Raw genomic sequence first — 12,203 nt, 5'->3', positions numbered from 1 at the left:
ACAAGCGACTACGCATGTTCTCTCTCAGCCCTGTGGGAAGATCAGACTTAACCCATGAGATTCTTCATCATCTGAAATCCAGACTCCACGTCCCACCCCCTGAGGAAAGCAGCATTTCCTTTACTTACCATTCTGCCCATGACCCCTCGCCTGTCCCTGCACATTAAGTTAGAGCTGTCTGACAGCGTCCCAGAAGAGCTGCTGATCCTGACGGCTCGTGCTTTGCTCTAGCTTCATAACCAGTGGTGATATCACCTTCTTGGGTGTTTGCAACTATGTGTAGTTTGTGGTTGCCTCTCCTACCAGAGAACACTCCCGGTAATAGTGGGGATAAACTCAATGGTCAACATCTGCAGTACTGGGGACAGCCCCGGAGCATAGGGGACAACCCTGTACCACCTGGTCAGGCTTATGCTGCTCCACTGAGAAAAACAGTAGCTCAGTTCCTTTCTTTAGTCCAGACAGTAACAGGCCTGGCAGGACAGAAGGTCATCTCATTTCCAATGGCTATAAAGGAAGCACTTTAAATGCTCGCCACATCTGTATCCTATACGTATGGATCTTCCTTCTCTCTACATTACAAAGAATTAAATAAGCATGAAAGTGGGAAAAGCAAAAAGGTGGTCAACGAGTGAATATTAGCATTGGCAGTGAGCGCTCTACAACTATACGCAGACTTAAGGCAGCTTTGTAGAAGGTCCAGGCTGATGCAGTGTTACTGAGGTACAGGTGATTGGAAAGGAGATTTTACATGGCAGACTGAGGAAGGAAAGAGGAAATACTCCTAACTGCCATGTTTCCATGCTGTCAAAACAGAGCCGTGAAGCGACACCGTAGCCTCTGAGGAGGGTACTCACACATCCGGGTATGTCGGCGGGCATTTGACCCTCAGCTCCACCTGCACGTACACTTCCTCACCAGCCAGGCCCTGAGGGTACAGAACTAAATTGATTTCAGGAGGCTCTCTCACCTGAAAGAGAAAAAGAACACATCTCTGTGGGGTTTTTTCTCCTCACCTGTCCCTGCACACTAAGTTAGAGCTGCTTGATGCCATACCAGCCAATGGAAGGATCAATTATTATGCGTATGGGGGTTCTGCCTGCATCTGTCTCTGCACACCTGTGGAGACAGAAGACATCAGGTCCTGGAACTGGAGTTACAGACAGCTGTAAGCTGCGAATCAAACTCCGAGCCTCTGGAAGAGAAGACGGCGCTCAGAAGCAGGGAACACCTCCACCCCTGGAGAAACAATCTAAATGAGGATGATGAGGATATTGCCTTAGCTGAAACGTTCTATTCCCAGTTTTGAAAGTACTTACGGTTTACAGAGGTGTTATGTCATGTTTCCAAAAGCACAGATTTAAAAGCAAAAAAGTCAGAAGAAACGCACTTTCCTGTCAAAGGCATCGAAAGATTGAAGAAAAACACCACTGGGCTTCCCCTCTTGGAACGGAACTGGTTAGCTAAGTGCTAAGTGCTGGCCTGGAGGCTGAGGAGAATCCAGACTGAGCTGCCCTGGCCAGCACATACAGGCTTGAAGGCAGGTGAGTGGAGGCAAAGGGAACAGGTACAGGAGGGAGGTTTATGGGTGGGGACACAGCTCAACCATTCCCTGCCTGACATGCTGGGGCTGTGTTTCATATTGTAGAGGTTTTGGACTTTGAGACAGTTGTAGATTTTTAAAACTTTCTTTGGGTAGTATTTTATAATTCATATTTCAGATATTGGATGTTCTCATCCTGTATTGAGATTGAAATCTGAACAGAACTGACCCAGCCTGGCCTCACCAAAATTATATATGAGCAGCTTGCAGTTGTCACAATGGGCAGTTTTTTGTTACTACTTACACGAAGCTAGCTCCTGCCTCAACAGGAGTCTTACTTTGATCATTTAGTGTGTTTGAGGCATAAGGGAACACGCTCAGATGTGGTCACTGGGGAATGCTTAGGTGAGTAGGCTGGTCCTGGGCAGAGATGGGAGCCCCCAAAGGTCAAAAGGAGGCCAGTATGCCCAGGGCCTATGTGCACAGGGCGCCCACGGCCGGCAGGTGCTGAGAAGTGAGTGGGCTGCACGGACTTTGTCAGACATGCGACAGACTTGGCAGGCTTTAAAGATGGGTGACGGGACGACACAACATATACTTAAAGACCACTCTGGCTGTTGAGTAAGGAATGAAAGGGGAAGTCTGGAAGCAGAAATAAAAAACTGACAGGGCTGGGGATGTAGCTCGGTGGTAGAGTGTTTGCCCTGCATACTTAAGGGCCTGGGTTATATCCCCAGCACTGTGAATTTCAAACAAACAAGAAAATTATTAGAGTGATTCAGCTAGTGTTGGACACCCACGGGGAAGGAGGGAGTGTGGGAAGGGGAAGAGGAAATGGATTTGAGATCAAGTGAAGAGGGACCTGGTGATGAAGGAGACAAAGGAAAGGGATCAACTTGTCCCAGTTGATCCCTCAGGCACCTCAGGCATATCAGGATGGAGCAGAGTTTATGGCTGGGGCCATGGGGACCCATGTAGTGACCTTGACCGTCAGTGTCGTGGGCATCAAACACAGAGAGTACTCAGAGGAGTGACAGCTGGGTGAGCAAGTGGACGCTGCAAACCCAGACAGCTCCTTCAAGGTTGAATGTGAAGGGGCCAGGGGACATGGCCAGAGGTGCTGGGCTGGCAGTGGTTAAGAGGCATGGAGATGTGAAATCTAGGAAGGGAGGTTTTTGTTCAGTTTTAAGGACAGGAAAGATGGTAAAGCCTATGAGGATGCTGTTTCCAGATACAGCAAGGTAGCTGGGTGGTCAGCATGCAGGGAATAAAAAGGAGGGACAGTGAGTAGGAGAGCCTGGGGGTTCCTAAGAGGAGCCCAGAGGGTGGGGTGAAACTACTCTCCACCACAGCAGGCCAGCATCGTGGCTCTACGCACCAGGAGAACTCTGCACAGGAGTCAGTTTGTTGACAGAAACAACTTGGATATCGGATGCCATGACCATTCTTCTTAAAAGCTCCGTTTCAAAGAGTTATCATTGTTATTTCAAAAAGTAGCTTGTGTTACGTGTGTGCTTTTGTGAATGTCTGCCACCTGTGGGCAGTACCCAGAGAAGCCACAGGAAGGGGCTGGGCCCCCTCAGAGCTGTAGTTACAGGGAGTCCTGAGCTGGGAAGCATTTCCTCTGGAAGAGCAGGAAGCACTCTTAACCGCCAGCCCCAAATAGCCTCACTTTCTTTTTGAAGTTTTTAATTAGGGAAAATGTTAAATGAAAGCAGAGATAATGATATGCAGACCCTTGTACCCACCACACAGTTTCTACAGTCACCAATCTACAGCCAATCTTTTAGCTGAGGCCACTCCTCCTACAGCCACCTTCCCAGCTTACTCTAAGTCCTATCAATCACTCTTTACCTACACTATTGTTGTTTATTTTCTGACAAGGGTCTGGCAAGATTATTCAGCTCCATTTTAGAGATAGACACATGGAGAGAAAGCTAGTCAAATTTTACGTGTGCTTTCTATATCAAGCCACATCTTTATAGACTATTGTCTCACTGAACATAAAGTTTGGAAAGACATTACAATCACCAAGGAACATTCTGTTAAGAAATTATTTCTTCCAATATATAGTACTTTAGAACAATACAGAATACAGAACTTTTTAGCATGTGTGGGGTGAGTGGGTGCATGTGTGTGTATGAGTGTATGTGTACATATGGGTGAATGTGCATTGTGTGCATTTTCAAAGAGATGCCTGAGGTTGATGTCAGGGTATCTTCCTTGATCACCCTTGATTTACCAAGGCATGGTTTCCTGAACCCAAAGCTTGCCAATTCCAGCTAGACTAACTAACTAGCCTGTCTCGTCTCTCAGGTATTGGGGTCAACAGGCAACCACCATGCCTGTGGATTCCAAGTTTTGGTCCTCAAGCTCAATGCCCAATGCTTTATCCACTGCTATCCTCCTTGGGCAGGTACAGTATTTTAATACTAAAAGGAGAGCCATGAAATGGCTCCCAGCTCTAGTCCTAGTTTCTGGAACACCGAAGCAGGAAGATGGCACACAGGCTAAGTTCTCTCTGAAAGGGATCAACATTCCTTCTTGTCGGTTGTCTTCCTAAGTGCTGCATGAGTACAGACTGACACAGACAGCATACCTGTGGCCATCTGCTGAGTGGGAAGGAGAAGGGTTTGACATCCATACTGCATTACCCATGAAGAATCAGCTACAGCGAACACTGCAGATCCCACACTATGCATAATTCTAAGAACGTACTTTTCTGCATCTTACAAAATAAACTTTCCAGTTATAAAAACATCTTCAAAGAGTTTTCACTTGAATTTGTCTAGGTTGCTTTGGACTGGGCGCTGCTTAGGTGTTTTTACACATCCCCTGAGTGCACATGCCTGTGTGGCCAGAGCACCTCAGCCAGGGTCCTCATTCATGATGCCCAAGCCAAGGATTGACTTGTCTTGTCTGCTTTGTGAAAAGTCATCCTGACCTTTCTGAGTTCCTCAGAATTACTACCCCGGAACCAGGCCAACAGTGAGGGCAAAGACGAGTCCCAGCGAGTCCCCGAGACGTGGAAGAGCCTTGCACATGCAGAACTTTCCCAAGAACACTGGGGCCATCAGGTCTCCTGGACTGAGCCTGGCTCTAGATGCTCAGATCATTCTCTATCACACAGAAGATGAGTCTATCTGGATGTAACTAACAACCTTGGGAAAGGGTCTGGGAAGTCCATGGCTAAATGCTTTGAGTCGTTGAAGCAGGAAGCAAGCTTCAGGAGGCAGTAGCTCACTGGAGAACTATACAACACTAAGAGATTCTTCTCTATGGAGAACACTTAATGAAGTGCAAATAAATCCATGTAAGGACGGCTTGAGAACTACAGAAGAGGCCTCTGATAGCCACTCCCAGGACCATTGGGCATCATGGAAGGGTAGTGGTATGTAGAACCCTGGGCTGGAAACCTATCCAGTAAATACTCCTCGGTTGGAGCAGCCACAGATGCCCAGGCAGGTTTCACAGTCTAGGTAACGCCATAGTACGTTAGAACCACCAGGGATAAAAGGGCCAGGGCAGCTAACACCAAAAGCACTATTTAGAAAGGAGGATAGAACATGATTTGAAGTGAGGAGACACCTGGCATAAAGGTTTCCACTTCAGGAGCCCAAGAGCCCAGTGATGGTGGCTCAGATGTAACAGCTTGTCACAGTGTGAGTTCCAAATGAGGGTGGCCCAAAGAAGGAAGAACAGGCCACAGAAGCAACAGGCTGAATGGCTATGTTTAAGGTCTTTGTTTTGGCTGACAGAACTTAATGGCCCCTGAGTATTTCCCTCACAGATGACAGACTTTGGGGTATTTCTCAGAAAAGCTTAGCTGTCCTCATTATCCAGTCTCCCCTTTGGAGCAACAGAACCCCTGACAGTTTAGTTGGATACATCTCCCAGGCTGCTTTGCAGCTAGGTTTAGCCAATGAATTAACTTCTGGAAAATGAAGGGAATCAAGATCTGTCATATGCGGGGCTGGTGATAGAGCTGTTGTAAGGTGTGTGTGTGTGTGTGTGTGTGTGTGTGTGTGTGTGTGTGTGTGTGTGTGTGTCTCCCTTCTCTTCCTCCATGTGACAATGTTGAATGGTCCTCTGCTACATACATATTCTCACAATGGGCCACTGACTTGACAAAGGCCCTGTGATGGCTACTCTTGGTTGTCAACTTGACAGCATCTGGGATTAACTAAAACCTAAACGATTGGGCACACCTATGAGAGCTTTTTCTTAATGAAATCATTAGAAGTGAGAAGTCATTCAGATCTTTGAGGTGGGAAGATCCACTTCTAACTGGACCATGCCTTTGGCTGGCAGCCTATATAGAGGGCATGGAGGGCATGGAAGAAGAGAGCTTGCTCTTTTCCTTTTCCTGCTTGCTCTAGCCCTTGTTAGCAAGTCCATTTCTTCACTAACACTAAAGCCTACTTCTTCAGGAATCCAGCATACTGAAGACCAGCTGAGACATCCAGCCTTGTGGACAGAACAACTATGGGCTTCTTGCCCCTTCTGTTCATAGGCAGTCATTGTTGCACTAGCTGAACCTCAGCTTGTAAGTCATTCTAAGACCTCTCTTCTCTCTGTGTAGATAGACGATCGATAGATTGATAGAATTCATTCTATAAATTCTGTTAATCTAGAGAACTCTAACAATACAGACCCCAAAGCAAAAGCCAACAAAGAAACCTTTGCCACTGTACCAAGATAAATCTTCCTTCCTTCCTTCCTTCCTTCCTTCCTTCCTTCCTTCCTTCCTTCCTTCCTTCCTCCCTCTCTTCCTTCCTTCTTCTTTTTTAAAGATTTATTTATGTATGAGTACACTGTTGCTGTCTTCAGATCCACCAGAAGAGGGCATCGGATCCCATTATAGATGGTTGTGAGCCACCATGTGGTTGCTGGGAATTGAACTCAGGACCTGGGAAGAGCAGTTGGTGCTCTTAACCACTGAGCCATCTCTCCAGACTCAATCTTTTTTTCCTTTTAAAAAAGCTGCTTGACAAAGCTTCTGTCAGGCACCTCTTCCTCCTAAACATTCAGGGCCAGTGATATGAACTGGTTTAGATACATGTCTATGCTTGTTAAACATACAAGATGGAAGGGTTAATGTCTTTAAAAGCTGAAGATTTTAACTTCATGAAGCTGAAAATCTTCAGGTTCCAAGACTCAAAGGTATGAGATGACAGTTCCATTATTAGATTTCACTGGCTTATAAAACAGGCACCAAAGTGAGGATGAGGTTTGGGAAATTAACTTGTTACACAAATGACCCTCAAACACAGTGCAAATAATTGCTAAGTACACTTACAGGTCCATAGCTACTGTGTATACATATGTATCTGTTGTAATTGTTAAGGAGAAAAGGCACATGCTCTAGTCAGTTTGAAGTATCTGGTCTAGAATCGTTACCTAGTTTCCTGCTATCTCTCCTCCTTGCATTGAGGGGAAACTCAACATTACCTCTTGTTTTCTCTTCCTGATTTATAGCACTCAGAAGAAAGTAGCCTATATGAAACAGGATAGAGCCATGGGGGAAGGAAAATAATCTGGGCAGCTTGCTTGTAAATCTGTACAGACCAAAAAATGGAGACAGTGGACTGGAAGGACAGCTTGGTGGGCCTCTTGTATTATCAGGCAGACCTGAGTGAATTCCCAGGATCCACAGAAAAGCCATACATATCCACATGTCTTTGTGTGCCTATAATCCTGACATTGGAGGGCAGAGGTAAGTGGAGCCTAGGAGGCAGCCTAGCCAAAATGGTGAACTTAAGGTACAGTGAGAGAGCCTGCCTCAATGAAAAACAAACAAAAAAACAAGTGGAAAGCAACTGAGAAAGACACCTGATATCCTTTTCTGGACTCAGTGTATATTGGGGTATACTACAAGTATGCACAGGTGCCTGTGAGTGCGCGCGCGCGCGCACACACACACACACACACACACACACACACACACACACACACACACACACACATCAGGAAAGAAAATGAAGACAGTAACAGCCAGAAAGACACTAGTGTTCAGAAAATGGAATTAGATAACATTCCTTGAGATTTATACAAAATGCCTTAAATATTTATTTCCCTCATTCCTCTATCTCTAAAAACTGAATACTCTGTGTACAGCCACCAAGTTTATCTTCTTTTTTAAAAATATTTGCCTGTTGTCAAATTAAAAAACAAACATTGGATTCTTTAAAATTTAATATGGCCGTCAGCTCCATTTTGACCAAACATCACAACATTCAGAATTTGTTCTAAGAGAAACTCGAACAGGACTGGCCCAGCTGCTATAGTTTCAATGTATTAGATTGCACATGTATTAGAAAACTAATCTCCTCTAATCTGGTCTGATATTTAGAAGAGGGACCCGGATGATGAGATCAGTGGCTTTATAAGTTGACAAAGAGGGACAGGAGTATACACGAATGCTCTCCTTTGCTCTGCCATGCCTTCTGCTATTTATGCTACAGCAAGGCCCTCACTCACGAGGTCTAACTCCTTGAGTTTAGATTTTCTAGGCTCCAGGACTGTAAGAAATAAACTCTGTTTTGTTTTTGCTTTATAAAGTTTCCAATCTGTAGTAGCATGTTATAGCAGCAGAAAGAAGTGAAGAAGATATCAGGCAAGGCCATTTAAACATTCACATTGAAACCCTGGTCAGAAATATTCAGTGAATAGCAACAATGTTAAACACTAAGGATTGTTATGAACCTACAATAGTTTAAAATAATGTTATAACACTGTTGAAAATTAAAGAGATAGTGGCAAATACATTTGGGGACTGCTAATATCAACTTTGGAAAACTTTGTACCAAGCACTGGGATGGAAGGCTTAGCAACCTGTAAGCAGGCTGGACCAGCAGCCTGGGGTAGTGAGGGAGCACTTCAGATTGGCAGCGGAAGTGGAAACTTCACCTATTCTCAAATTGTGAGAATGGACAGCACACAGAGAACATGATCTGACCCTCTTGAAAAAGGCACTTCCACATTTATTTGACGGAAGCTTTAAAAAAATGAAGTTACGGGGTGTGGTGGCCCATGCCTTTAGTCCCAGCACTCAGGAGGCAGAGGCAGGTAGACCTCTTGTGTATCATGAAATAATCAAATAATTTAAATAATTAAACAAAAACATCTGGGGCTAGAGAGCTGGAATCAAATCTAGGGTGTGGTAGGCAAGCACTCTACCAGAGACTGGGAAGTACTTTCTAGATGGGGGATAAGGGAGATAAAATACCCAGGTGCTTCATAAAACAACTACTTCCTTTTGATTCTGTTAAAAAGCACTGACTGCTCTTTCAGAAGTCCTGAGTTCAATTCCCAGCAACCACATGGTGACTCACAACCATCTGTAATGGGATCTGATGCCCTCTTCTGGTGTGTCTGTAGACAGCTACAGTGTACTCATAAAATATATAAATCTTAAAAAAAAAACCACAAAAACCCTGACAATTTATCTTTTTTCTTTTCTTTCTTTCCCTCCCCCTCCCCTCCCTTCCCTCTCCTTCCTCCCCCTCCTCCTCCTTCTTTTTATGGTAATACTGGAGGGGGAAGGGTCTCCCCACCCCTTTTGTTTCTTTGTTCTGAGGAATCAAATCTAGGGTGTGGTAGGCAAGCACTCTACCAGAGACTGGGAAGTACTTTCTAGATGCGGGATAAGGGAGATAAAATACCGAGGTGCTTCAAAAAACAACTACTTCCTTTTGATTCTGTTAAAAATTTTAACTGCATAAATTACATAAACAGGTCTATGATTGATTTAGGAGGAAATTTTTGTTTCATGTTACTACAAATATTAATTTCCCTAACATATATCTACCTTTTTACAATTGAGTAAGAAAATAGACCAGAGGGTAGAAAAATAAATCAACGAATAAGAACAGTTCAGAGAAAAAGAAAGGTAGTTGACATGATTTCTAACTAAAGAAATACAAATCAGAATGGGGCAGGCTTCATTCATTTACTGTCAGACTGAAGAGTATGGGTGGTTCAATGTTGATGAAGGTTAAGGAGATAAACGCACCAACCAGTGGGCCCAGAGACAGGAGGAGGGGGGCTTGCAATGCCTCCTAAGGCTGATACAGAAAGCTAGACAAGAGACATAAGTAGTATTTTTTAATGTCCTTTAATTATAAAAATATATCTTAAGTGACTGGTGCCCAAACTTTTAAATATGTAAATTAATTTTTGATATACACTCTGAACTGTTTGACTATCTATAAATGATGCTTCAAAACTGAAAATTAATCTATGTCCCCCAAAAGTTAAAAAAAAAAAAAGATCTGACTTTATTGGCAGGAAATTTGGCCTGGAAAGAGAAGAGGTAATTGTCTTCCCAGCGTTCAGCTGATGTTTGCATACTCATACATCCTTTTCATTGTGTTTACTCTTTGGACACACCCCCGCAGGCAATGGAAGGTGGTGGAGCATACACCCAGGATTGTGCCTAAGAGCACTTCTGAATTCTGATTCAGGAGAGTGGCACCAAATAACCTTTCCCTGAAGAAAGGCAAGTGGTGGGTGCTAATGAGAGCGTGTTCAAAGAGCGACCTCTGACTCATCAGACCGAGCATCAATTATTTGCCTGAGAGGCCTATGAAAGAAAGTGTTGGCAACATTGCTTGTGATCTAGAGCCAGAGCCTACTACTGAATAACTCTACCTGCCTTCTACGGTAGCCCTGTGTTTGGTCCTCTTGGTTATATAGGCCACGGCTGTAAATTCTTGGGTTTACTGGAATTAGCTGTTAACTCAGGATTATCAGTATCATTACCTAAAAGTGGCCGACGATTTTTCCTTCCATTGGAAAATGGAATGCACCTTGGGAACACAAAACTAAAGAAAAGCCAGCTAGCTCTCTCTACCTGGGTCCCCTGCACATTCTGTAACACTATTCTGGTGGCTTAGGCCCTACTTCCTGGTTCCCTGGAGACAGAGAAGTTGCCAGATGACCTGTAGGTTATCTTACAGGAGCATGTATAAACTGTATGTAAGGTTACCAAAACACTCTTAAAGTAAGGCCTAGAAAAGTAAGCTCCCGGCGGGCATTAAATCGTTAAACTAAAAAATATATTGGATTAGTGGGAGTATCTTGGCCCTGAAAGCTTAAGGAAAGCCCATTCCGCAAAGAAATGGTAGATACAGAGATAAGGCAGATCCTGCGAGTTACAGAGTTGAGGCAGATGGAGGAAGGCAGTACTTCCAAAATGGGATTATTCAGGAACGTTTTAGTTCGGCAGATAAACTATTCAAAGATAGGGAGAAACTGTCACTGCCCCCAGCTTAACTTCCACACAAAAAAGGGCAAGTGATGTTTTAAATAAAACAACTCAGTAAGCACTGCATTACAGCGACAATAAACATGTTCTATACCTATTCCTCAAATGTCTCAGGGGCAGGTACAGAAAGTTCTTCCACACCGGAAACAGGATTTACACAATGTGACCTGGGATTTTGTTTGCTGAGAGCACTGGGCCTGGCCCCACGCCCCCTAAGCATCCCCTGCACAAAGTAGCAATGACTGACTATGAATGTGCGGTCATAACCCACTCGAGGCCTTGGGCAAGTCGAGGTGGGGAAGAATGGTTAGAAGGATGAAGAGTGGTTAGGGAACGTCAGTGGTTATAAGAAGCACAGCAGAGAGAGGAGCAGACCCGGGGGAAATAAGAATTGAGCCCTGGTGCTGCTTTTCTCAAGACCAGAGGCGGCGCAGAGGCAGAAAGTGAGGGTGGTGGAACTGCAAGATGAAAAGCCTGCAGAATCTAAGTGCCCCAATCTGGAGGTGTCTGGCTGGGTCCCTAGACTGGAGAACGCCGGGCCAGACCAACCACGTTCCTACCCGTCCGCGCGCATCCGGCCGCAGATCCTGGAAGTCCGAGCCGTAAATCGCCTCCAGGGCCTGCAGCTCGTGGTCCTGTCTCTGTGAATAGCTCTCCTGCGGCTCAGCCGGGCCGCGTCCTGCGGCCCCGCGGCCCCCAGCCATGGCGGCCGGGACAGGCACAGCGGCCTAGGCGAGGTAGCGGTGATTCTCCGGAGGGCCGTGGAGCTCCGGCCCGCGCCTTGACCGAGCTGGGGGCGGGGCCTCGAGTCGGAGTCGGGCCTGGGGGAGGGGTCTCGAGCTGGTGACAGGTCTGAGGGTGTGGCTCTGCTCTGCGTAGGCGCTCTGAAAACCGGACCTCCAGCCCCAGACGAGCCTGTGGGCGGGGCCTCGAGCTGAGGACTGGCCTAGCGGTGTGGCTCTGAGCAGGTGAGTGGGACTTGGGCGGAGCCCAGACCCAGAAGGCGGGTCTGGAGGCGGGGTTCTCCACGGCCGACTCCTTTGGCCCACTCAGGAGAAGGCCAGTGGGCGGGGTTTTGCCCCAACTTCCCAAGACTAGAAGACTTCTATTAGAACAAGAGGAGGGGACAGCTGTGTCTTCTTTCTGAGGGGTGAAATCGAGTCAGGAATTGCCAACACACGTTGGAAAGTCAGTCTCTCAGGTTGGAGTGACAGAACATATTAGTTTTCACAAAACAAGTCTGTAGCAGAAATAGGCGCTGGAATTCCTCCACCCTGCCTGGAGTTCCGATGAGTTAAATCACTTATCTTACCTGACCTTCCCAGAATGATACTACTGGGAGGAAAAGCCGTAAACCCCTTTTCCCACATTCATTATCCTTGAACCATTAAT

At 45.7% G+C, this 12,203-nt stretch overlaps 1 protein-coding gene across 1 annotated transcript in view; it reads right to left on the bottom strand.

Moving 5' to 3' along the window:
* Eif2ak4 (eukaryotic translation initiation factor 2 alpha kinase 4) overlaps positions 1–11,751 on the bottom strand; it is an 86,699-nt gene extending 74,948 nt beyond the window's left edge. Inside the window, exons 1-2 of the mRNA XM_032903918.1 lie at positions 11,372–11,751; positions 858–970 (exon numbers count right to left, since the gene is read on the bottom strand). Coding sequence (XP_032759809.1) covers positions 858–970; positions 11,372–11,515 — 257 coding nt within the window. The 5' untranslated portion in view covers positions 11,516–11,751. The remainder of the gene's footprint in view (positions 1–857; positions 971–11,371) is intronic.
* Between the last annotated feature and the right edge of the window lie 452 nt (positions 11,752–12,203).

The sequence above is a fragment of the Rattus rattus genome, chromosome 5, assembly GCF_011064425.1.
Source record: "Rattus rattus isolate New Zealand chromosome 5, Rrattus_CSIRO_v1, whole genome shotgun sequence".
Classification (NCBI taxonomy): domain Eukaryota; kingdom Metazoa; phylum Chordata; class Mammalia; order Rodentia; family Muridae; genus Rattus; species Rattus rattus.
This window is presented reverse-complemented; position numbering and strand designations above follow the sequence as displayed.